This window comes from Thunnus maccoyii, chromosome 2 (assembly GCF_910596095.1).
Source record: "Thunnus maccoyii chromosome 2, fThuMac1.1, whole genome shotgun sequence".
In the NCBI taxonomy this organism is placed as follows: Eukaryota; Metazoa; Chordata; class Actinopteri; order Scombriformes; family Scombridae; genus Thunnus; species Thunnus maccoyii.
The window spans coordinates 10628770-10654932 of NC_056534.1; the positions used below are offsets into that span (position 1 = coordinate 10628770).

Sequence of the window (26163 nt, forward strand, 5' to 3'; positions counted from 1 at the left end):
CCTTGTGATTTTTTTTGTGCAAAACATTTCAGTGTAATACCAGTGGAAATACCTCTTTTTTTCCTGTTGTCATTAATGGCCATGAAAACTCTTAATCCACCACTGTATTTGTCACAGTCAGAAACTAATACAGTCTGTTCTACCGCAGATTAATTCATATTATTACAGCCTTACTTTTCTTCTGTACTTAAAAATACAGGACTCTACAGTAGGTACACTTTGACTGAGAGCACCGGGTTATCCGGTAGTAAAATAACATCAGGCCATTTAAATTTTTGTGAGGAAAAAGTAAGTGTCAGGTCGGAGGAGGAAAATGTGTTTTCAAGTGCCAGGAGACATTCTGTATTCCAGCCCCATATTAAATTCTGAGGTTTTGCTGCCGTAATGCTTTGCGCTTTGTCAGTCCAGGGCCGCGCTGTCCATTACATGCTTGTCTGAGTTAGCGGTGAGACCTAATGGTTCTCCAGTCTGAGCTAGGCTATGCTAGCTTGGGGGCTCTGTGCTGTGTTAAATGCTATTCTGTGTTTGCCTGGGGAGTGTGAGGCTGTTAAATACTACAGTAGACCCAAGCAGTGGGACTTACCTCTTGTTAAATACTAAAGTAGTCTTTGTTAGCATTGGGAGCCAGTGTCTGCAAGCTAAATGCTATAGTTCTCTGTCAATCCTGGGAATGTAAAAAGTCTATGCTCGGTTAGTGGATGTGGGCTTTGGGACCTGTCTCTGTGTTCTAAAACTGAAGAGCTTTCAGTGCTTCGGGGACCGCTGCTCGTTAGCTATTGAGGGACCTGCCTTTACATTCAGTTAGTGTCAAGAGATTTTTTTATGCTATGTCTCCTCTATAGAGGCTGACTAGCTTCTGTCCCCATTCACAGCTTTCAGCATGTTGGAAGAATGATGTTTAAATGTTACATTTTTGACAATTATGCTGCATATATATTTGATAAAACGGTTACTTGTCATAGCATAGTTCAAACACCAAGAAATTAATATTAATGCGTAGACTACTTTTTGAGCGTGAAGTGCTATTATAGATATCTCAAAGCTTTCATAATATGAACAGCTCACTGCGGATGGATTGTCTTCGGCTGTGTTACTTCTGACGCCGGTCAAGTGACAACAGCTTCCTCTCTGAAGCTACCCTAGGTGTTTGTTTGTAAGTGGCTTTCCTGAGCTAATTCTTTGTTGGCAGATGGATTTAACAAACGGTGTTTGTTAGCAGTTGGGTTTGCAGCACATCTGCTGAGCATTTACAGAAAATTAGACTGTGATGGAAAATGTGTGTCTTGTCTACCAGTGAAGCTCTTTGGTGCAGTTTAAATGTTTTACAGGCCCTTGTTTAATATGTCTTGTTTTCACCCTCCTAACATACTAACCTGCATTGTTTAATTAATCCTAATTACACTGATAAGGTCCAACATTACAGGTTAGCTTACAAAAAATATCGACAGTAATACCTAAGGCCACCTTTCTTTGCATGTTTTTACATGTTTTTCAACACTGGATTATAAGCTATGTAGCACCTCATGTGCACTTATTTTTCTTCAGGGCATGTATTAAATATAACATCACATGCTTTGCTACTTTAATTATATTCAGTTTCTGTTTCAGTGGCGCTGTGTATTATGGCAGTGGTTTGAATAAACACGCCTTTTTAGCAGCAGTCATTCTCTCTCATCATAGCAGACAGAAGTGGCTACAATAATTAATGTTATTAATGTTTGCCTGCCTGTTTATCTTAATATAGAATGAATAAGACAAAAACATTGGTTACAAGGGCACTCATTTGTTTGCAACACCTGGTTCTGGAAAAGGATTTGCTGGAGATATGAAATGTTTTGAATAAAAAAAGTAGGCACGTACACCAACTTTATAATCTATTCTGTCTGGGGAAGAGATCTAAGATAATCTGCCATTAGCAGTAGATTCAGCTGTTTGGTGATTACCAAAAAACTTAAGATGAATAATATCTCTTGTAAAAGGCATTTCTTCATTCTGTTTTTCAGTCCTGAACTCACACACTCGCCGGTCAAACTCTTATAAACCACAATTCAAATATTTCTTTGATAGTGTTTTTTAAATTGTGAAGGCTCATGCACACCTTGAGTTTCTTGTAGGCAGGTGTGTAGGAGAAAATAGGCAAGAGAAGAGAGATTTCCTGCACACTGTCCTTCATCAGGTAAAAAAAGTTTTACCTGATAAAGGTCTAAGGACCGAAACCTATCTTCAATAAGGTTTATTGCAAGTAAAAGGACGGTGCGCGGGAATTCTCTCATCCTACTGATAACATTTTTAAAACTGTACATTCTATGTTTCTTACATGCTGTATCTTAACGGAACACTTAGTTATTGCAAACCACCTTAAAAAGCTTCAATTTCTGTTAAACATACATTTCATGAGAAAATCTATGTCTGATATCATGACCTGGATGACCGAGAATCTTCAACCCCAGAACTCTCCACAAATGTTTGTTTAGAATTGTGTTATTTTCTGTTAATCTCGGAGAAACATATTGACGTCACACTTATGCAGTGGCCAGAATAATGTGGGGATGTATTTTAATATTTCTCCAGCTTGACTCTGGGCAGGTTCACATCCTACTGCCAAAAAAACTGTTTTTTTTTTGTGCAGGTGTTTTTGTGTTTGACATAAATTGCATTTTGCCTGTGACCCGTGAAGCTGCTGCAAGCTTCACTTTGTTGACACAGGACTTATTTAGCCATGCTAGTTTGTTTGCACTTTTGTGCAGAGTTAAGTGGGATGGTACTTAGCAGCATCTGGGGGCCATACTTTGTCAGGCCAACTTAATGTAGCTGCTCCATCCTGACTGACCTACTGCATTAAATATTAATACAGCACATTGCTGGCCTCATCACCATCCTCCTCCTTACCCCATCTATTTCTTATTATTCTGCATTTCTCCATCATTTTCTTTTGTCGCCCCATGTCATATACTCTTCTTCAAGCCTTTCAATTAGCGTTCCTTATCTTTTGGTGCACGGCTCTCTCTCCGTCCACCTTCACTACTTGTAGGACTCAGCTCCTCTTGCTGTAGCCCGCATGACATCCTCTCCCAATAATTTCTAGAAATGTGTCACTTTGTCTCTCATTAGCCTAGATCTGTACAGCTCTCTCCACACTTTCATATTTTCTTAATCTGATTGCTGTAAACAAAAATTAAATTTGACATGAAATTACATGTGTCTGTGTGTGTGTGTGAGGGGGAGAGAGAATAAGTGAGAGATACTGTCTTGGTTTTGGTGGTGTATTATTTATTGGTATGCTGGCTCCTGAGTAAAGCTATATTTTGAGGGCCCTTTGTGCATGTGCACATGTATATGTGCTGTGTGCATGCATGTGGGTGGATGTGAAACTGCACATGAAGTTCACTGTATTTGTATAATTGATGCACGATGTCATCAGTAAATCTCTAGGTATGTGGGTTATAATGTAGAAATACATTTGTGTGGTATGTGTGTGTGTGTGTGTGCGTGCGTGTGCGTTATATGTTTGCATTATTCATTCGTGAGCTTCTTGGTGGACTTGTGTGATTTGATGAGAAGATGCAGGTCTGTGTCAACGTCTCTCTTTATCCTTTATAATTTAGCAACCACCAGCAACTATCATCTTCCCCTTTCACCCCTCAGTCTTCTAAAAAGACTTTCTCCTCATTCATTCTAAATTCTCCACATGCCTCCATCCTCACCTCTCCTCCCCTCCCCTCTTCCTCTCCTCTCCTCCTCAGAACATGAGGGTATTTAAAAGGAAGTGTGTGAGTCAGACGTTGATGATAGGTGTAAATATTAAACATGTTATACGGACGTTATGAACATGTATGACATGTTAGATGAAGCACCGCCTCCGCAGTATCTTCAGGCTGCCACTATTATAAGGGCCACTGTATGTGTGTGCGCATACTGTATTATTCCTCACAATTATTTCAAGATCCGAGAGAAGTTCTTGATGAGAAGGGTTTGTTTAATTGATAAAGGTTCAGTTGTATATACTCTTGTCTTACATCACAAAGTGTTTGTATTGATTAGTTTCACTTAAGGTTACTGAAGAGTTAATGAGTTGCTACTCTTAGGTGAAGGTAACGCGATGTGTATATTTGTCCTAGAGGTACAACTAATGATTCTTTTTCATCATCAATAATTTCTTTGTTCATTTAATTCATAAAATGCCAGAAAATTTTGAAAAATGTCCATCATCCATCAAGTCCCTGGTGACATCTTTAATTTTCTTGTTATATCCAACAAAACAATCAAAACCTTAAAGTATAGCGGCAAAAAAATGAACAAATCCTCATACAAAGGTTAGGAATTTTAGCTATGAAAACATCTTAATAGTCCATTATTATGACTGTTTTTACAACTATTTTCATAGTAACACTCCTATTGATAATGTTGGACTCAATACTGACATCCAGGAATGAAGCGACATGTTGAAAAGAGGGCAGACAGGGCAAGAAAGACTGATCATATAGGTTGTAAACAGACTTCCTGTTTAGCCAAACTTATTGAGAAGAGAAAGCAAAGGTGAATGTCAAAATATACATGAATATACAGGACCAGTCAAAAGTTTGGACACGCTTTCTCATTAAAGGGAATGGGAAGGTTTGTCCAAACTTTTGACTGGTACCGTACATTTAATGTTCAGTTTTACCTTCAAATAAGGTTGTAAACTGTCAGTATGTTTGCAACCTGTCTGATCAGCTGACTGCTCATGTTTGTGGTCCAAGATCTCCACAATTACTGCGATGAGTACAATCTTATCAATAAGCAGTAGGAAAAAAATGACAAAGATATTCAAAAAAATGAATTTTTATTTTTTGGTAAATCAACATGACTGTTTCAGCGCTGATTTGTATGTGAGTGTGCAGTTGTACATTTGTGAGGGTGTTCAGTATGTGGGTGTTGGGTGCATCTTAGTAACTGTGCTTGTGTGTTGGTGTTATCTAGGCGTAAGTGAGGATGTGCCTGTTGCCACACAGAGGGATTTTTTTTCCTTTTTTCTTCTGTAAACCTGAGTAAAGTACAAAGTCACAGAAACCTACAGTCAGATACACAAACACACACACACATACACACACACACAGATGGAAACAGTGAGATATATCTTTTTGAAGTACAATTTCATCCTCTCTCCTTCCCACTTTTCTCACTTTTTTGTAGCAGCGGAGGGGGGGGGGGGGGGGGGGGGGAGTTAAATCTCTGCAGGGTCTGCTTGTGTGATGGCCAAAGCTGAGAGGTTTTTGTTAAACTAAAGGACACAACTAGAGCCACAATGTAAGGTTTACACACATTCACACGTACACACGCACGCACACTCACTCACCTACACACACGTGAAGGAGAGGGCGGCGGGGGCAGAAAGACAGGAGCTGACAGCTGATTCTCCATGTGTGTTTATGAGGGCTTTGATGTTTAATGTGTCACGCTCTTTGATGCCCTCTGCGGAAGGGGTGTTAGTGCATGTATGTGTGCATGAGATCAGTGTGTGTGTGTGTGTGTGTGTGTGTATTTGTATGTGTGTGTGTATAAAAGAGACAGAAGGACCTTGCGAGGAGATTTGACATTTGTGTTTCTCTCAGTTTTTCTCCCAAGACTCTCACTCCTTTTCCACCCTTCTCTCTTTCTCTGCAACAGGTACCTCGATCTCACTCAGACGAGCGCAACATTTTTCCTCCTTCTCGTTCTCCCCTCAGCCTTTTCTTTTCTCTCCGTCTACTCCTCCTCCCTCTTTCTCCTCTCCTCTCTGCTCTCTGGTGGATAGGCCATGTTGCCGTCTATTTGTTGTGTCCCAAGGGGGAAACTCAGCTTACACTTAATGCAAACATACATTCTGCAATCATTAGCAACTTATTTCACACTCACTTTGGATCTCATTCTGTTTAATAGCTGCTTTGGTTTTGGTAATGCTTACTGCTGCCTCTTACTGTCACACTGAGTTTTCTTCCGATGCTGAGACTAAATGATTTAACTGTACATGGCATTGTGAATTAATGCTGTAAAATTGTGAACATTTGGAGTCGCAGTTTACAAAGGATGTCCTCTGACTTCAAATGAGACAGCTATAAACTGACACCATACTCTTGCAATTAGTGTACTATAGAAAAATTAAATTCAAGATTAATGAGGTTTTTTTTTTAGTGCTTCACATGTGTGCACTGAGCCAATTCAATAATACAACACTTTATAGGTAAAGCGTCAGTATTTGGCTCAATTAGCATTCAAGCCAGTGCATGGCTATTGTTATACTGGCTCCTGAGGGTTGGAGTGAATCAAACCTGTGAGTTATGAGGCAGTTATCTCTAACCATTAGGGCCCCCTGTTGCCAGCAGTCACTCACTTGCACTGTAGTTCACCTTGTTGACTGAATCTTGCTCGCTCAGCATCGCTCCCACTTCCTCTATTTCCCATTTTTCCTCCTCTCCGTTTCTACAACACTTAAACTCTCTCTTATCTCAGTCTGACTCACTGATTGCAAAATTGAAAATGATTATAATTATATCGGCTTTTTGAGTCTTATACGTCCTCACTCACTCCAGCTCTTGTTTTTTTTTTTTTTTTTTCAAAATTAATTCAGTTCCTCAGACAAATCGGCTGATTGTCTCTGGCCTGTGTGTCATTGCAGGATGAGAAGTCCACGTTCTTCCAGTTCGGCGCAGCTCTGCAGCAGGAGGCTCTACTCATGCTTGCCATCATGGAGGAGTATGACTGGCATGTTTTTTCTATCGTCACTTCCAAGTTTCCCGGTTACCAGGAATTCATCAGTACACTGAGGGTAACTGTGGATCACAGGTGATGAATACACTCCTACACACATACCCTGTTTTCATCCTTATCCTGTATTTACGACAGCTGACAAGATTAAGTACCGTGTATTATTTAATGGTGTATTGTTACAGCTTTGTGCGCTGGGACCTGCAGAGTGTGGTGACTCTAGATGCTGTAGATGGCGACCCAAACTCTAAATCACACATTGCCCTCAAGAGGATCCAGAGTCCTGTTATATTGCTGTACTGCTCCAAGGATGAGGCTTTGTGAGTGCTCTTCTCAATTTCTTTTGCTGTTTCCATCTCTCTGTCATACACTGCCAGGTTTCAGCAGTGAATCTTTATTAACTCTCAGTCTCTACTCCTTGACAGGTATATACTCGAGGAAGCGCGGTCCTTGGGCCTGATAGGAGCTGGTTACATCTGGATCGTGTCCAGTCTCACCACTGGCAACCCAGACTTTACCCCTGAGGTAATGAGGCTCCCATATGTAGTAACAGGTGGCCACTTTTGAGTGGTGTGACAAGACAGGCAGCGTTTTTGATTCCAGGCTGTTTCGGGTCATCTGCTATTTTTACCGTATTTGTCCTTTCCTTTATTCTCAGGAAAGATCAATACCACTCATATCTATCCATTAAATATGAAGCACTTAGCTACAGTTAGCTTAGCTGAGCATAAAGAAACAGAGGGACAGCTAGCCTGGCTCAATCTAAAGGAAACAAAATGTACCTACCAGCACTTCTAACGCTCACTAATTAACCTGTTAGATCGTGTTTGTTTGTAAAAACAAAAATTCAGCAATTTACGGGGGTTATTTGCTGGACTATTTCTTGGCTTGGAGCAGTTGCCAGTCAACCAGTAGAGACTCCAGGGAGTTACTGCTCCCAGCCAAGAAATACTCTGTCACATACTGTAACCCTTTTTTAAACAAATGAGGGATAAGCTTTAGATGTGGTGTTAGGTGGATTTAATTTCATTTGGACAGAGCCAGGCTAACGTTAGCTGTTTCCCCCTTTTTTTTTCAGTTTTTACGCTAAGCTAAGCTAACAAGCTGCTTGGTGTAGCTCCATATTAAACAGACTGATATGACTGTGGTATTGATCTTCTCATCTAGCTCTCCACAGAAAAAGCGAAAAAGCATATTTCACAAAAATGTCACAGTATAGAGACAAATCACAGTGACTGGTAAGCTATAATTCATATCATCATCTCTATAGTTTGAAGAATCCTGCAACAATCACTTCCCACACTGCTTTGTTTACAATCTCTCTGTACCTAACAACATTTGCTCAGCCCCTAAATAGGATATTTGACAGCATTACATACACATTCAGTCTCAAAATGTAGGACAGCAAGGTAGCTATTATCCAAATAGCATATAGATATGTGTATAAATAATTCAAAGTATAATCAGCTCAAATGTTCCCCTTGCATTAAAAATGGAAACATATCCAGTGTTTGCTTACCTTTTCGCAAAAGCTTCTCAAATGTTTATTCTCCTCCTTCCCTTGTCCATCATTCTCCTCTACTTAATGTTTCTATTTGCATTTGGGTTTTTTATGCTTCAGCCTCCTTAGACAAAGATCTACATTTAGTGCCAAATTAAAATGTGAAAACAAAATATAATAGGGTGGACTGACAGACTAGCGTGCCAGCATTTTTTGATGTTTGCTCAGTCTGGTTGAGAGAGATAAACTTAGCGAGCTATTTAGTTTGTCAAAATTATTTTATTTCAACAGCTGGAAAGTGTGGGCAATACCTGAATGAGCAAATTTACTTTGTGGACATACAGGCTGCCCATACTTATTTAATAGCCAGCTATGAATTATTTCAGTAAAGCACCAATAAACCATCTGCCTGGCACCTTTGAGAGATACATATGGATGTTTAAAATTGGACGAAAAATGTCAAATTAAAGTCAAATTGAATCTTACACGCCATATGTTGCACTACTCAGATCTCCTCTCCTTTCCTCTCAGATGTTTCCCCTGGGTATGATTTCCGTGTCCTATGATGACTGGGAGTACCCGCTGGAGACGCGGGTACGGGATGGAGTGGGCATCATTTCCACTGCAGCCACCTCCATGCTGCGGGAGAAGGGGGAGCTACCAGAGGCCCAGAGCAGCTGCTACAGCACAGCATCAGACAGGAGCCCGGGGAAGCTCCCACCTAGTGCCCTACGCAGGTGTGTATGTGCATGCGTGTTTGAGAGTAAGAGGAGATCGAGGTCTAGGGACTTGCATAACTGTTTGTCTTTCTATCCGAGTGTTGAGAAGCCTTACATAACTCTTCTTAATGTACTAATGAGAGGGGTAGCAGGGAGATAGAAAGCAGGAATGACAGTAGTGTTAAACACAGTGATGTCGAATGACATTTAACACTATTAGCTGTTGTGTACACGGCTGCTCGCTTGTACAAGCTCACTCTACCTCCCTAGTCGAGAGACAAAGAGTTGAACTTTAGGCAGACCTCCGTGTTGTTGCTGCCCTGTGTTAACTAAAGCCTAGTATGACTTCACATGACTGGACTCACTGTCATTAAGTCAGGATTAAAGCAGCTTTTACTAGCTTTGTTCTCTCTTTCTTTTTTTCTTGTTATGTGGCTCTGTGGGAGGCACGTATATGTTGGTAGGTGTGTGTGTGAGTGTACACGCACATATGCATACCAGAATGTGTGTGTGTGTGCATTCTCCTCTGAAGTCTCTGTGATGAAGATACAGTCAAATCCTTTAAACTTAACAGGAAGACAAATGGACACACACAGACACATAAGCAAGCACATACACACTGAACATACACACATATTAAAAGCACAGACACGGTAGCTTTCTGCCATGTTTTTTAGTGTGATATTGTGACTACATCCTGAACATAGAGCATACAGTGGCTAAAATCTAACTATTAATTCAGAAAATCTATATAAAACTGACTGAAAACATGGAGGCCAGGTTGCTAGGCTCTTCATATCTTTGGTGACTTATGAGTTGCCTCATTAGAATGAGACCCACAGTGTGATGTTCACTATTATGACTTTATTATCCCCATTTTTCTCTCTTATTAGTGCATTCCAGTATATATCAAAGCACACACAATATCGCAGTTGTTGACAGGTTGATCCAATATTACTCAGACCTCAATAAGCTCAAACCTTTTTCGGAACAATCTTCTTTTCTTTCTGTCAGAGGTACCTCATTTGTCTCACTAACTTATTAGATATAATTTGCATATTTGTCAAAACAACTGCAGTCAGTTTTTGTGATAATAAACTGACAGGTTGGATTTCCCTACCCTGATTTGGAAGTGGTGAGGCTGTGATCAGAATTCTGCATACATTAGTCTAGATACAATCTTGCCGCAGTGTGCATATAAACAACTTGAGGTGGAGAGGAATAGGACAACATAATCTGGCACTTAAAGGACACCATCATCCCAGCTAGATTTCCCTGTCATTCTTGCCTGACAAGAATTAATATCTCAGATTCTACATCAGCATATTTGGTTTCCACAATGGTACAGGTTTTAATGAGGTTTGTCCTTGTAGTAAATTTCAAAAGGTTATTCTATTTGATGGAACCACTGTACCATGCAAACCCCTAAGCAGTCACTTTTTTTTCTCCAAAAGATGCTCCCTGCCATAACACAGAATTTGGGAAGAGCCTCTCTTCCTTCTTTATTCATACTTTAAGAAAACTACTCACACAGTGGCTACCCAAGTACTTTAATAATAGAAAATGTCACACACATAGTAGATGCAGGACCCCACAAATTAAAGATGGCATTTATAATAGCAAATATTTTTATGTATCTGTGATACAGCTCCTGCTGCTATTAAAACCCCCATTGAATTGATATAGTTAATGCAGATAATTTTGCACACAGTAATTTAGAAATCATTGAAGCCTTTTTTAATGTAGCTGTACACTTTGTTTTAAAAACATCACATGGGATCACAAAATGACATGAATATGCATATGAATGTGAAGTGTGAGCCACCTATTTTACATGTCTCAGATACACACCATTTTCCCAGAAACGGTATCAAACCTGAAACAGGAGGAGACAGCAGTAACCAAGAATAGACTGCAACAGTGTTTCCGCTATATGTATTCAGCCGTGGCAATGCACTGTGACAAGGGCATCACCTGCTGCACCAAGATTTTTCACATACACAAAAATATATATTTGTGTCAATAACAGTTAAAAGCAAAGCAATCTATGACACAAAGGCAAGTTCAATTATACAGCACAGAAGTGTCTCTTATGTGTAACTTTGAGGGTTTGTATTTAATTATTTGTGTTTGTGAGAGAGGGTATACCCACGGCAGCGCTGTTTTGGTATTTTTGCAGTGCCTGCATGCAAGGGATGCTGGGACCTTTTATTTACTCTTTAGTCAGTGTGAGTGGAGCCGCTTTGAAAGAGCACAGGCCTGTTTCCAAGTCTTTGTAAAAACAGATGATTAATGTACCTCTCTCTAATCCACTGTCCAACAACAATATTTACATGTCGACTCTAATTCCTCTTCTGCAGATGAGACAACATAAAATCCCACCTGTTTGAATTCGAGCGTAATTATCATGGTTTTCACCTGCAGGGCGCATGCTAAACAGCACTCAAATGATTCTCTTTATGCATCTTGACTTCCTGTCTCAATATTTGAGTTTATGCATGAATCCTTCATGTCCTGCTTACATAAAAAAAAACAGAAGTGTTGTTTTTGTTTCCTTTTTTAACTCTTAGAAAAATGAAGCTATAAAACTATGAATACCTAGAGCATCTTTTGAATGCATCCATTAAATGTGTGTTTACATAAAATTATAGTAAGACTCACAAGTAAGGAAAATAATTCTCTGTATATATGAAAGTTGAATCATGTGCCAAATTCATAAATGTTTGTAAAGCAGATGCAAAGCTGAATATTTTTGGCTTTTGAAATATGCTATTTTAGTCAGATGATATTTCAGTCTTATAGCATCGTCTGACCAACCGTGTTTGACACAATGTCAAAATGAATCAAACCATTTCTAATTACACAGAACATAAGGCATTGAAGAATAAGTGTTGTCTGTTTTGGACAGCTGCTGTCCCTCTTGTGATTTGGTCTTTTTAGTAAACTTCCTGAGACAGCTCTCCTTTTCCCAGTGGGAATTCATGCTATTATCCCAGTCTTAACAGTCAGAACATCCTTGCTTTCTGAAAATTGTTTTACGCGAGTGAGTGTATTCTTAATCCCATATCACTGCGCGTGATACGGTTTCATTTACTTCTCTCTGCTGCTTCACTTTAACGAGTGTGTAAATGTTTCAGCGAAGGATCTGTTTGTGTATGCAGGATAACTGTAGTGAGTAAGAGAGTGAGGGCATTCTTGTTGCACCAGTGGCTTGTCTTTCAGGCGTATATCTGTGGAGAAATCAATGCAGAATGTTGATGGGAGAGATATGTGGCCTCTGACTCTTCCCCCTCCTACACACAAATAGATGCACACACACATAAAGACACTCAGCCGTGTGTGCACACACAGTGGGTGAACGCAGCATTGATTTGAAGAGGATACTCTTGCAGTGATTACAGAGTGCTTAACTTGTTATTTCAAACTTATCTGCTCTTGTGCACAAACACTCTTAACACATGCAAAACAAGAGAAAATAACAGCTTCCTTCCCCTCTCTTTTTCTCCCATGTTTATCAGACACATGATGCATGTGTGGAATGAGGGCAGAGACTTATCCTTTACTCCAGATGGTTACCAGGCCAACCCCAAATTGGTTGTCATCGTCCTGAATAGTGAAAGGAAGTGGGAGAAGGTAACAAATGAACACAGCATTTTTGCCGACGATCAAGGAAATTAAAAAGTCAAAACACATTAATTAAGATCGGTGTTGCTGATTTTGTGTTCTTGTGCTCATACAGATGGGCCGCTGGGAGAACGGGACATTGTCATTGATGTTCCCTGTGTGGCCGAGATATAACTCCTACGGAGATGAGGATGCTGATGAAAACCATCTCTCGATCGTCACTCTGGAGGAGAAACCTTTTGTTATTGTCGACAATGTGGACATCCTTACTGGCACCTGCATGAGAAACTCTGTGCCCTGCCGCAAACATGTCAAAGAGTAAGTAGCTACACCCTCAATGTGTTAGTACACACATACACAGCACCTACCCACTGCTCAAGAACCATTTGAAAGTCACACAAAATCACTAAGAAAAAGCTCACACTCCCTGAACTGGAGGTGTTAAAGAGGGTGAGGCATCCAATTTGACTCTGGTTTCCAGTGGCTTTTAACACAGAAGACATAAACCTAAAACAACAAGCTAGACAGAGATAAGCAGACATATAAATATAGCTATTGTGCACAGGCAAGTAGGTGAAAAAAATATCATAAAATCTACTGTGAAATGTAATAAGTGACTTATGTGTATACAGCGGATAGTGTACAGTATATGTAGGTTGATGTAAATATAGACATTGTCAATAAGTTGCCCTGTCCAATCTATCTACTTGTATTTCTTCAGATTTTCCTAAATGAATAGAATCACACCTCTCAAATAGGTCTCAATCTGTCTGAGAGCATAATAATCAATCATGCATTTCCACTTTGTCTGACAAACATCTATACTGGACCCACTCATTTTACTTTATATAATAATGACTCACCACCTGTAAGTCCTTCAGACTCAAATCCAAATGGATGTTGCCGGCACTGTGTGCACATGTAGTAGTGAAACACAAGTTGTTACTGGACTCCAACATTGTCCATGTTACAATATGGTCGAAATGTACAGTATGTATATTTTTCACAAAGAAAAACACCTCCTGTGCAGCCCAAAGTGTTATAGGTGTCGACTTCAACTTCTCCTTTAAGGCTTGAGCGAAAACAATTTGTATGGCAGTCAAATTTCAGATACACATGTAACTACTGTACCTGCCAACTGAGGCAGCCAAGATGTTTCAGTGATTTCCCAACACATTACTTATTATTTTGTGTTCTTTGTCAGCGTTGTACAAGAATAAAACTCTATCCCAACTTCTGTCAGAGAGCTTATCACGTACCAGCTAAGTAGTTCTCATTTGATTTATGGATAATCAGTTCTGTCAGCATTAAAAATGAATTACTCTCTGTTGCTGTAAGCTTGCTAATGTCAATCTGTCAGTGTACTTGATTTTTGTTTCTGCCACCACTGTAATTGCATCGTCCATTGTGGTATTTGTTTGATTGTGCCAGTAATTCAGTGTGTTGCATGTGTTGTTTTAGATGTAACATGTAGTAATGCTGCTTATTGTTTTCCTCTGTAGTACATACTGTCTTTAAACATCAAAAAATTAAAATTTGGCCGCAACAGATGAAAACTAGCCTTTTAGTTATATCTGGCATGTTACAGTAATGTCTATGAATGTGCACTGTTAAGGGTCCTATATTTTTACACTTTTCCGGTGTTTTATTTGAAGTTCTGATAGTCATAAGAAGATATTTTTGTGGTTTTAAGTACCAAAAACCATCTCAATATAGCTTTACATCTCCTCTCTCAAACTTCTCTCTGGAGCTCTAGCAAGAACAGGCTGTTTTGTGTCAGCTCAATTCTCTTGGCTCCATTGGCTGTTTTCTGTGTGACACATGCCCAGGCCAACTAAAGGTAATGGATTGTAGCCTACAGTAGCTACTGTAGGTAAAACCAGGGCTGTGGGTAAAACTCACCTGTAAATTGTGATGTCCACTGCTGAGGATAATATTATCCAACCTTTAGAAGGCTGTGCAATGACAAATTTGCTTCCTGACATCCCACAACTGTGCAGCATTTTCTCTGCTGTCTGTCTCTCCTCCGCTCCGCTCTGTGTGTGTGTAGGCGCTAAGCCCCGCCCACGGTGAGACACAGGGAGCAGAGGAGAGGAGAGAAACTAGCACGACCATAAATGACAGCAAAACGCAGTCGAGACTCCCACACTGATAAATGAAACAAGTACATAAATTAGGTAAATAACATAAATAAACATATTTTGTTTCTTTCAGGAGGGGTGGGAGGTCCCCTTCCAGGCAAACACTGAGCGTATAGTTGTGACATCACAAACTTATGAAAGTCCAAATGGCTCGTTTAAAAGCATATCTTCTGAATATGGATTGTGTGCATTTTTCTGTGGACTGAGCATTTTGATACTGTCACAGTATTTATGTAGCACCTAGACCTGCTTTATAATTAAAAGAGAAAGGGAGAATCCCTTTCCTCAATATAGGACCTTGAAACAAACCAGTAAATAAATAAATAAATAAAAAACTGCAGCCTGAACTGTACCTGGAGACTGAGAATAAAAATATGTTTCATGTGGGATGCTGCCCAACCTTTGTCATCTCTGGTCTACTCTGACTCCCACCAAGCCAGCTCTCCTTTGTCACCCACCACCCCCCCGCCCCCACGCTCTATCTCCCCACGCTCCCTCCCCTCTGGCTGCCGGTGGCTGTTCACATCAAATTCAAAATTCTGATCTTGGCGTTCGAGAATCCTGAGGGAGTCGCACACCCATATCTGCAGGCTATGGTCTAGCTGTAAACGCCAGCCTGTGCTCTGTCCTGCGCTACAATCGGCCACTTAGCTCTGAACTCCCTGCGGCAGGCACGTCATCATTTCACCTGGCCTTGACTCCTCTTTCTACTGCTCCCAAATAGTGAAATGTCCTTCCTACTCCAGGCAGGACAGCAGAATTAGTCCCTACTTTTTTTTGTAAGCTGAAAACTCTCTCCCCTGAATATCCCCATTTCCCATATCCCCATTGTACACTAAACAAGTCCCTTGTACCTGTTTACTTAGATTTATCTTTTATTTTTAGCATGGTTTATCTGACATGATCGCTTTACGATCCCAGGAATATTTTGTTATCTGTTATCAGCACGGTAAGCCGCTCTTGATAAGAGCATCAGCTAATGGAATGGAAACATTTCACAAATTCATATTTATTTTGTTGTGCTATGATAGGTGTATTTTTTTATGCATATTTTTTTCTTCATGCCTCTCATTTTACTTATTTCACTTTCTCTATTGCAACAATAGCAGTGACCTGAATATCTTAAAACATAATTACAAATATGAATTCATATCACATTTAAACTAAATTTCATATTAATTCACTGTGCCACAAATTAAGCATTTATATAGATTCAAGGCATGTAACTTACTCAATAATTTCACTTTTTGATTGCGATTTTTGGCACATCATATATACTTTAAGATTTCAGTTCAGTGTGTTTCTACATGTATGATGTACATTACCAGTCAAAGGTTTAGACACACTCATTGAAGTGGGAATGGGAAGCTGTGTCCAAACTTTTGACTGGTAAGGTAAACTTTTATAAATCAGCCCAAAAGGAAGCTGTAGTGCCTTCCTTTCATCATCAACACGTCAAATAATACAATGGACTTTTCCCTTTGAAAAAGCTTTAAAGGCATTTTTGTAGTGGCTGAAATATGTTGCAGGCCTGTCTAAACAATGCAGACATATTTTTCAAATAGTCAGAAAGTAAGAAAGTGAAAGTAAGTTTTCAAACTTTCTCAGAGAAACTTCCCTTCGGATTCTTTGACATCTTAGTGTTTTGCTCCAATTATCCGCTCGATATGGACGCTTCAATAAAGTCCCCTGCGTGACAAGACAAAGCAGGTTTTTTTCTCTCCGTTAATTTCTACAATTTACCGAGCTTGTGTGTATATGGCTAGTTCAGAGTAAACACTAATTACAATTTCAGAAGGTTGATTTGACACTGTCTCAGTATTTTTGGTTTATAACTGGATAAAAGCACAACAAAAATCCATCTTTTCTCAATTATTGTACTTGTGACTGACAGCATTACTGCCATAATTTCAATAAACATCATAATTTCAACCAGACAATAGAAAATAATCAAAATTGTTCTGGATTATCATTAGTATAAAATGGAATCGGATAAGGTAGGACAGGATAGTCATTGCGAGCCACAAAAAAGTGCAAAAACATCAACTGTAATTACTCTCTTTGAAGATGTATTCATTTTTTTAAGAAACAGAATCCTCACTTTTCTGTCAGAAGGGCTTGAGAAGACAGACAGGAGACATAAAGAGAAGAGATACAACACAACAACCGAGTTTCTGATACATGTCATGACAATGCATCACTGTAGGCACGGACAATTAGATGGCTGAATCACCATGCATGGAGAGTTTAACTTGTGACCTGACCCGAGATTTCTCAACCTTTATGCAAAGCGATTATGTTACATTTGCTGTTTGTGTGTCCAGCCATCCATGTGTCCATACACGCCTACATACATCCAACCATCCATAAGTGCTACATTTTCTCAGTCACTACTTCCATCTTATTTGTGTGTGTTTGTTGTTATAAAAGTATGATGTAAATCAAACAGATGTACTATATGTGTACCTCGGGGAGTCCGTTGTTGTCGCTCTGCGTGTGTGTGTGTGTGTGTGTGTGTGTGTGTGTGTGTGTGTGTGTGTGTGTGTGTGTGTGTGTGTGTGTGTGTGTGTGTGTGTGCGCTTATGTGTAAATATGTGTGTGTTTACATAGTGACATAAGGACACAGAGAGGGCTCAGCTGGGAAGAGCTAATGTATACAGTTTGTGTGCTTTAGAACACCTGGGGCACATACTGTACATACACAGACTCACACACACATACTGTATGTATAGTATACTATGCACCCTCTCTCTCTCTCTCTCTCTCACACACACACACACACACGCACACATTCACACGCAGATACATACACACACCATTGTGCTGCGCCACAATACAGTTGACTGCTGTTGAAAAATCTTTTAATCCTTTGATGTTTCAGTTCTTTGACAGTCGTTCTCTGTGTTCTCGGTATGTGAATCCCTCAGTTCTTTATAAACTTTCTCTTGAATTGAAGTCAGCTAAAATGGCAAGTGAAAAGGTCACAGAGTTATTGTTCCAATCCATATAGGCTACATCAAAGATGGCTGACATGGGAACGGAATTAACTTTTTATGGAAATGCTTTTGAAAATGCTGATACCTTTTAATAGATTATGAGAATCATTTGATCCAGCAATTCAGTTTAGTTCACTGCTCCTAGGTCCTTGGGGAGGGCTGTCAGAAAAGTTTACTTAAACATCCGTTTTCATCCTGTGCGTCCTGTCTGAGAGGCTGCAGAGTGTGTAGGTATACTGTGGGTTTCGGAGAAGTACCTCCTCATGGACAGGAAGAGAGGAACAGTGATGAGGAAGGGAGAAAGGGACAGACTAGAAGAGTGAGGACAGAGACGCAGGAAAGGACAGCTGATATTTTAATCATGTGGGTTGGTTGTTCTACAGAGCCTAGCTCTATTTAAAGCCCGGCAGCATCTGCTCAGTACCCCTGTGTTTTCATCTGGTTTGGTTAGCTGGCGCTAAGAGAAACACACACACATACACTCTACAAGCGTTATCTGCCCTTCAGCAGTATTTATGTATTACTCTGCACTGTCATAATTCTAGTTTTACAGTTTGATGGAACCACCAGATGTGAAGTGAGCAGGCAGCTAAAGTACAGTTACTGTTACAGTCAACAAACTCACTGTATAACACTGAAATGTGCTCTGATATAAAAAAATATGACCTCATTGTTTTTGCGCATATGTGTGTATGTGTGTGTATGTTGCAGTAACAGCACATCAGGAGGTTCGTACATCAAGCAGTGCTGCAAAGGTTTCTGCATTGACATTCTGAAGAAGATAGCCAGGAACGTCAAGTTTACTTATGACCTCTATCTGGTCACCAATGGAAAACACGGCAAGAAGATCAACAACGTGTGGAACGGCATGGTTGGAGAGGTAATACCTACATATCCCACTACACTACCATATTGGTCTGTCTCCTACTGTTGAAATCTTATTGTTAAATGTAAAGATTAAAGGATAAAGCTGGTGTTATTGTGCAGTATATTTCTCATATTGTCAACAAATATTGCTTGGAAACCTCCTCTGATAGTACCTACTCACTTAATGTTCTCTTTCTCTCTATCTCGCGATCTTCCTCTATCCCTCTCACAAGAAAAAGGTCGTTTTTCTGCACACTTATGTGTCACTTCATGTACCTGCAGCCTTGTGGTACACGAGGAATGTGGAACTGAGTGTTGAGGCACTTATCCTCGAAGGCTTCTCCTTGAGCTACTGTGGCTTGGATTGTACCTCATTTGTACATCACTTTGGATAAATACATCTGTCAAATGAATAAATGCAAATGTAAATCCAATAAAAAAAAATGCATTAGGTTGATTCGCAATACTTTGCAACTTTCCTACCCTGCAAGTGGCTCTCAGCCTCAAGCCCATTGGTTCCTAATGAGGTTTTTTTTTTTTTTTTTAAAGCTACATACATAATTTCCTGAATCTTTTGGGCATTGTATTTTTTTTTAGCAAATGTTACTCAAACAGGAGTAAATGGTGCCTTTGTTTGGGACTGTTTTTATACCTATTTTGGGACTCAGATTAACACACATTTGGTGAACCACTGAGTATTCACATCATCAGGATGGATTATGTGGGATTGACTCAAAATAAGCCACAGTTCCCATGTTCATGGTAATGACGGAACATGTAACCCAGTGCAACTGTGCGGCTCATCCATAGGTTTAAGTAGTTTTTGGACAACAGAGGTCTATGGCACAGAGGACTAAGCTAGATCAGGGCTTGGCTACACAGGGACCACTTGCTTAGTAGGATAACTTCATTGTTGGTTTTTTTGTGGGGTTTGTTGACAATAAGAAAATTAAAGAATATCACCAGATTTATCCTTTAAAGCCACAATCAGTGATCCAAATTTTGTCCCACCACCAAACTTCAAAATACAGGACTGGATGTTGTCATCTCTTTTAAATTGATTGATAGTTCTTTTGATACACATACCAACATTACACTGCAAGTAATCTAAGATATTAAAGTTCTGGGAGTTTGTAATCTGGTTATATCTATTCATGTGTCTATCTATGATCAGATATTCACCATCACAAAAATGCTCGCGTCCTACAATTTCATACCTGATTATACCTGTAGTTTTTATGGCAAAAAATACAACTGAATAGGCTTTTAAATTATGTATCAACTTGTATTTGGTATAGTGTGTTAAATTCAAGTCAAGAAGCTCTTCAACAGGAGTAGGATACCTACTTGATTGCTGCCACTTATCTTTTCTGGAAATTATTTATTCAATCATGTATTGAATTAAAGTGCTGTCACAGTGAAGGGTGAAATAGAGACATAGAACGTCTGATAATGGAACCTGACAATATGATCCAGAGATTGTGGTAATGTTTATGTGAACAGACCGCTAGAAGCCTTTGGACAGTAAAATCAGAAAAAAATAACATTTTACTACATACTAAAAATGACATCTTTATGAGCTGAATCTCTGTCTGTCAGACTACATTCAGACACACAGAATCGGTGGCACTATGAAAAAGACAGCTGAATCTTTACTTTTTCATCTGATATGGCTGAAATTGCCCTCAAACTATAGCTGACATTGTGCGTTATACCCTCAGTTATTGTGATATTTCGACAATAAAGACGAATCGTATGATCTTGTCCAAATATTTACAGAGCTCACTATATTTATTTCCGTCACTGTAGGTAGTGAGTCATGTACAATGTAACCATTGTTCTCTCTGTCTGCCAGGTGGTGTATAAGAAGGCAGTGATGGCAGTTGGTTCATTGACCATCAATGAGGAGAGGTCAGAGGTCATTGACTTCTCCGTGCCCTTCGTGGAGACTGGAATCAGCGTCATGGTCTCACGTAGCAATGGGACCGTCTCTCCTTCTGCCTTCCTCGGTAAATTTATCATACTCTTCCTTTTTGTCCTCCTCAAACACTAATTTCCTTTTTTTTTTCCTTTTTTCTTTTTCTGCGTCTGTCCCCCAGTGAGCTGACTAGTGGGGGCAGAAAAAGGGAGGTGCTTACATGTTGGCAAAACCCCACACATAAAATGGAATATTTTATTCAGACAGTATATGCTGGCCAAATTCCACTTGTACTCTGACTTTATCTGGGCCTCAACACCCTAAGCACATTAATATTTCTACCAGAGCAGAGGAAGTGGAGCGTGCCAGCTGTTTTTGAAAAGTCAGCTCAGACAAAGCATTCTTGATACTCGCCTCCTCTCCTCTCTTCTCTTCTTCTCTCCTCTCCTCCAGTTGTTCAGCTGACTAGAAACTGAAGCGCTCCTCTGTGCTTGCCTAATGTCTTGTATTGTCATTGGAGCGAGGCAGGAAGCGAGGGGATGTATTGTACCATGCGTGTGTTGGTCCCTGTGTATCAAGCCATGTGTCACTATGCGTGTGTGTTTAAAAAAAAAAAAAAGTGTGTGTGATACTGCACGAATATATTAGGACGTTTGTGTATTGAATCTAGGATGTGAGGAGAATGAATGTGCTTTGGCCGTATGTATGTTAAGGGGTGAATGCTTTGTGTGCGTTTTTTATATGAAGGCGCACTGTATGTGTGCATGTGAGCGGGTGTGTGTGTTGAGCCTGGGCCTGGGTATCAGTGACGGTTCAGTATCTCTCGCACTCATATTAGAGGCACCTCAGCGCACAATCTCTCAAGGTTGGCTAACCCTGGCAGTCACATACTTACACATACAGTGACACACGCACACACATACAATTTGTCTGGGTTCAGCGTCTCTGGCACTCATCCCGCTCTCTGAACTCCTGCCCTGCTACGCACCAAACACATGCCGACTCACTCTCTCACACACACACACCCATGCACAGATCATACACAAGTAGATCACATACACATGCCCACAGCAGGGCTCATCAGATCGCTCAGAGTTTGATTCTTCTCCCTCTCTCACCCTCCTTCTCTCTCCCTCTCTTTCTCTCCTTCCCCCCTTCCTCTACCATCTCCCACGCCCCAGGCCTCTCCCTCTCTCAGCTCTCATCCAAGGGAATAATGAGAAATATGGAAATGTGCTCCGTCAAACTCTCTGTGACTAACTCTCCCTCTTCGTCCATCCCTCCCTCACTTCTTTCCCACTCCGCCTGTCTCTCTTCCTCCCCTCTCTGTGTCTTCCCTATTATGTTTTCCTCACTTTATCTCCCCCTCATCCCCGTTCGCTTTTTTGCTTCCCCCTCTTTATTTCTCAGAGTCTGTATCCTCTTTCTCCCCATTCACAGTGTCTCTCTGTCTCATGTACTTGATTTCTCTTTAACTTTCTCTCTCTCTCTCTCTCTCTCCTCTCAGAGCCCTTCAGTGCATCAGTTTGGGTGATGATGTTTGTGATGCTGCTCATTGTCACAGCCATCGCCGTCTTCCTCTTTGAGTTTGTCAGCCCGCTGGGTTTCAACCGCAACTTGGCCCAAGGCAAAGGTAGGCTTACACACATATACACACACACACACACACGAACACACATACACACACACACAGTCAGGAACATCACAACAATCGTCTCGCCCCAGAGCGAGAAGCACAAATACAAGCTTCCCCAGAAGCAAAAGAGGTGACCTATTATAACTCCAACTTTGGACAGTTCAGTTAATGTTGGAGAGCATTAACAATTCTCTCCCAAAGCTACTCGCCAAAACTGCAATCTGAGGCATCATCAAAAAGCTGAACCTTGGGGCGCTCCGGCAGCTCACTGTATAGAGTATCATTACCGCGGCAGCACAGGTTCAATCCTGACCCACACCCCCCGCTGCATGCCATCCCCGCTCTCTCCCCCGTCCCCCCGTCTATCTATACTGTCACTGTCGAATAAAGCAGAAATTTTAGCTTAGATTTTTAGCTTAATTTAACCTTTAAATGAGATGAAACCCAGTCCAGATATAGCTAGTGCTAGTGAATCACGTTTTTTCTTTGATTTCCCTTTAAGTGCATCTGAACACAGTTCAATAAATCCAAAGTTTAATTAGCTATTTTTTAATCTTACACACTGACTGAATTCTTACAGAAGCGTAATGCATTTACTTAAGATAGTTTTTCTGAATTAATGAGATAATTATCTCAGTCAGGATTTTGAAGTATGTCATTAATTCAGAAAAGCAGAGCAGATTTTTTTTTTCATGAAAACTTTTCTCCGAATTCTGAGATAATTATCTCATTAATTCAGATTTTGAGAAATATTCATATTTGCTTTCTCACTGAGAAGTAGATGAGAAGATTGGTATCACCCTTGTATCTGTATGGCAAATATGAAGCTGGATCCAGGAGTGGCTTAGCTTAGCATAAAGACTGGAAACAGCAGGAAACCGCTGGCCTGGATCTTTCCATACATAACAAAATGTGCCCTCCAGCACCTCTAGCTCACTAATTAACATGTTATATCTCACTTGTTTAATCCGTACAAAAACCAAAGTGTAAAAACGTCTTGTTACAGTGTTATGGGTTATGTGCTGGACTGTTTCTTAGCCGGGAGCAGCAACTTTCTGGTAGTTCTGTCGTCACTGTGAGGTTGACAACCAACCAACCAAGCTAGCTGTTTCCCCCTATTTCCAGTCTTCCAGTCTAAGTTAAATTTAGCTAACCGGCTTCTGGCTGTTGCTTCATATTTACTGTACAGACATGAGAGTGGAATTTTCTCATCTAACACTCGGCAGGAAAGCAAATAAGAGTATTTCTCAAGATGTTGAACTATTCCTTTAATAGTTACCTCATGGTTTTACCCTGAGTGCAGACATTTGCAGCTAAAATGCATTACAAGCCACAAGCGTCACACATTATTGAATCCCATTTAGAGTTCACTTCAACTTGTAGTGCTTTTTTTTTTCTTGCAGTTGCAGCAATGTACCTAGACAATCATGGCACAGCCTGAAATAAACAGCCTGACTTGCTGTTCGTGGTGCATTTCAGCCACAAGTGTCTCACAGTAACAACCCGAAATCTCACTTTTTTTTTTTTGTTCTTTTTCACTATCAAACATAAGGCTCAAACACATCATTTTAGATTCAGTTGGAGAACCAGAGCAGTCTGTGGACAGTGATTTACTTGCTACAATGCTCTCAGCTACCAGCAGCATTGTATTTTATAGTTTGATCTTCACAATGAACGTCTCAAAATTTGTGGTGTGGGCTAAAGATGTATATAAATGTATATATATTTAACTAAATAATAGGGTCACGTTCCTCAGTATCATTCAGTTATCCTCCTGTAAAGTTAATAATTTTTTTTCCCTCCCTCTTCACATTATGTCCAGTTACATGTTACAGTGCCAGTTTAATAACAAATGCATCACAACTGCATCATAAGGCTCTCAGTTTGAACTGAACTGAGTTTTGAACTTTTTTGGAATGATGTACGATAATTTGCAAAACTTGTAATTGTCACTTTTCAGCTTTCTAGCATTCAGCTGCTAGTAGGCAACAGTACAGCAGGCAGCAGGGGAAAAAAAACAACATGTATTATAATGTAAATTATTACGTGGCTGCCTGTTTTTTTACTCCATAATATGCATCAGACCTTTAGCTGAAAATGTGAGATATAAGGTTACCACTGTACTTGCCCTCCAGGTTTTTTTTTTCTCCAGCACATCAGTTTTTACTGCTTTTTTTCTGCTCCCCTGCCCCCCTCTCTCTCTCTCTCTCTCTCTCTCTCTCTCTCTCTCTCTCTCTCTCAGACCCACATGGTCCATCCTTCACCATCGGTAAGGCCATCTGGCTGCTGTGGGGTCTGGTGTTCAACAACTCTGTACCGGTGCAGAACCCAAAGGGAACCACCAGTAAGTTCATCGTATCAGTGTGGGCCTTCTTTGCCGTGATCTTCCTGGCCTCCTATACTGCCAACCTGGCTGCCTTCATGATCCAGGAGGAGTTTGTGGACCAAGTCACTGGATTGTCTGACAAGAAGGTGGGATTACACATATATGGACACGCAGAAACACCCACACACACACAGAAGAAACTAAACGCATTCACAGTCAGGGTTGCTCTTGTAATGGATGCCAGCCCTGCGGCCAGACAGGACTCTCCAGGGAGCGCCCTTGGGCTTCAACAGCCTAAACCCTCTGGCCGTAGCTGTCACCACACTAACACTGCCAGCACAGCAGACCCAGGGGCGCACACACACACAGGCTGCACAGATCAAAGACGTGTGTGTGTGTGTGTTTGTATTTGGATGTGTGTGTGTGTGTATGTGTGTGTGGTTCGCAGAGCCTGGCAGTGTCAGCAGAACCTCAGCCAGTCTTACGCTAGACTGGACACACAATGATGATGACTGATGAGTCCAGTTCACTGTTTCTCCCTCCTCCTATCTCCTCTGTCTCTTCTTGTCACTCTCCAATCATCCTCCTCTCTCCTCTGCCTTTGTCTCCCCTTCATTTTCACTCTTTTTCTCCCTCTCTCGCTTTGCCTCCCTTTCTTCACTTCCTCTTTGTCTTTTCCACTTTGTCTTTTTTCCTCCCACCGTCTCTCACTCCTTCTTCTCTTTGTCTTTGAACCTCTGTTTTCCTTTTTTTTTTTGTGCTCCTGTCACTACCCTTTTTAAACAATCTGTCTCGCTCTGCCTTGCCCTTTCTCTCTCCCTCCAGTTCCAGAGTCCATACTCGTATTCCCCTCCTTTTCGCTTTGGGACGGTTCCCAACGGCAGCACAGAGCGCAACATCAGGAAGAACTATCCAGATATGCATCAGTACATGACCAAATACCATCAGAGTGGAGTCCAGGATGCGCTGGTCAGCCTCAAGACTGGGTACTGTAAACTTGTCAAGCCAACTCACATCAAGTTGAGATTTATTATACCTGAGAGGATAATTCTGTTTGCAGACAGCATATATGCTTAAGAATGTGTGAAAACAAACAAAAAAAAAGACATTTCATCACACAATCCCAGCCCCACGGGGCCTAGCAGCAGCTCATGGTATAATGCTGCAGCAATGTAACTTTACTGAGTGTTTCTGTCACTAACGGTAAAATGCAGATGCCGTCTGTACGTGCTCATTATGGAGTCTTGTTGCTACTGGAGCTGCCAAAACAGGGAGAGTGTAATTTGTTCTGGAGTTCGCTACCTTTATTCTCCTTCCTAAACACACTAATGCAAGGATGACTGCAGTGTTCATTAATTTTGTGTGCTTTGATCTTTGGGGTATTTTCTCCAAACATAATTTTACTTTTTGCTATTTCCTTTCTGCAATTACTTTATTGATACTGCATATCAAATAGATAAGGTTTGTTTCTCATATAATATGTTTTGTTTTTACAACATCAAAACTTTATAATGAATGTGTTCAGCAGAGTCATCAGTGTTTAATTGAATTCTTCAGGAAAACTAGTCGTTCAGACGGCATAAAATATAAACGCTTTGGAATTCTAGTCGAAATCTCACTCAAGTCATAAGATAGGCCGTAACACAAAATACATATTTAAAATGCTCCATATTTTTTTAATGGATTTATATTGTTCTCAAATGCTGTGTACA

At 40.5% G+C, this 26163-nt stretch overlaps 1 protein-coding gene across 1 annotated transcript in view; it reads left to right on the top strand.

Annotated features, from left to right (window-relative positions):
• Positions 1-26163, top strand: part of grin2ab (glutamate receptor, ionotropic, N-methyl D-aspartate 2A, b) — a 92514-nt gene that overhangs the window by 54487 nt on the left and 11864 nt on the right. Inside the window, exons 5-15 of the mRNA XM_042429385.1 lie at positions 6635-6801; positions 6909-7043; positions 7149-7248; positions 8756-8961; positions 12462-12576; positions 12683-12885; positions 18416-18584; positions 20427-20580; positions 21997-22122; positions 24368-24597; positions 25277-25437. Of these exons, the coding sequence (XP_042285319.1) occupies positions 6635-6801; positions 6909-7043; positions 7149-7248; positions 8756-8961; positions 12462-12576; positions 12683-12885; positions 18416-18584; positions 20427-20580; positions 21997-22122; positions 24368-24597; positions 25277-25437 (1766 nt within the window). The remainder of the gene's footprint in view (positions 1-6634; positions 6802-6908; positions 7044-7148; positions 7249-8755; positions 8962-12461; positions 12577-12682; positions 12886-18415; positions 18585-20426; positions 20581-21996; positions 22123-24367; positions 24598-25276; positions 25438-26163) is intronic.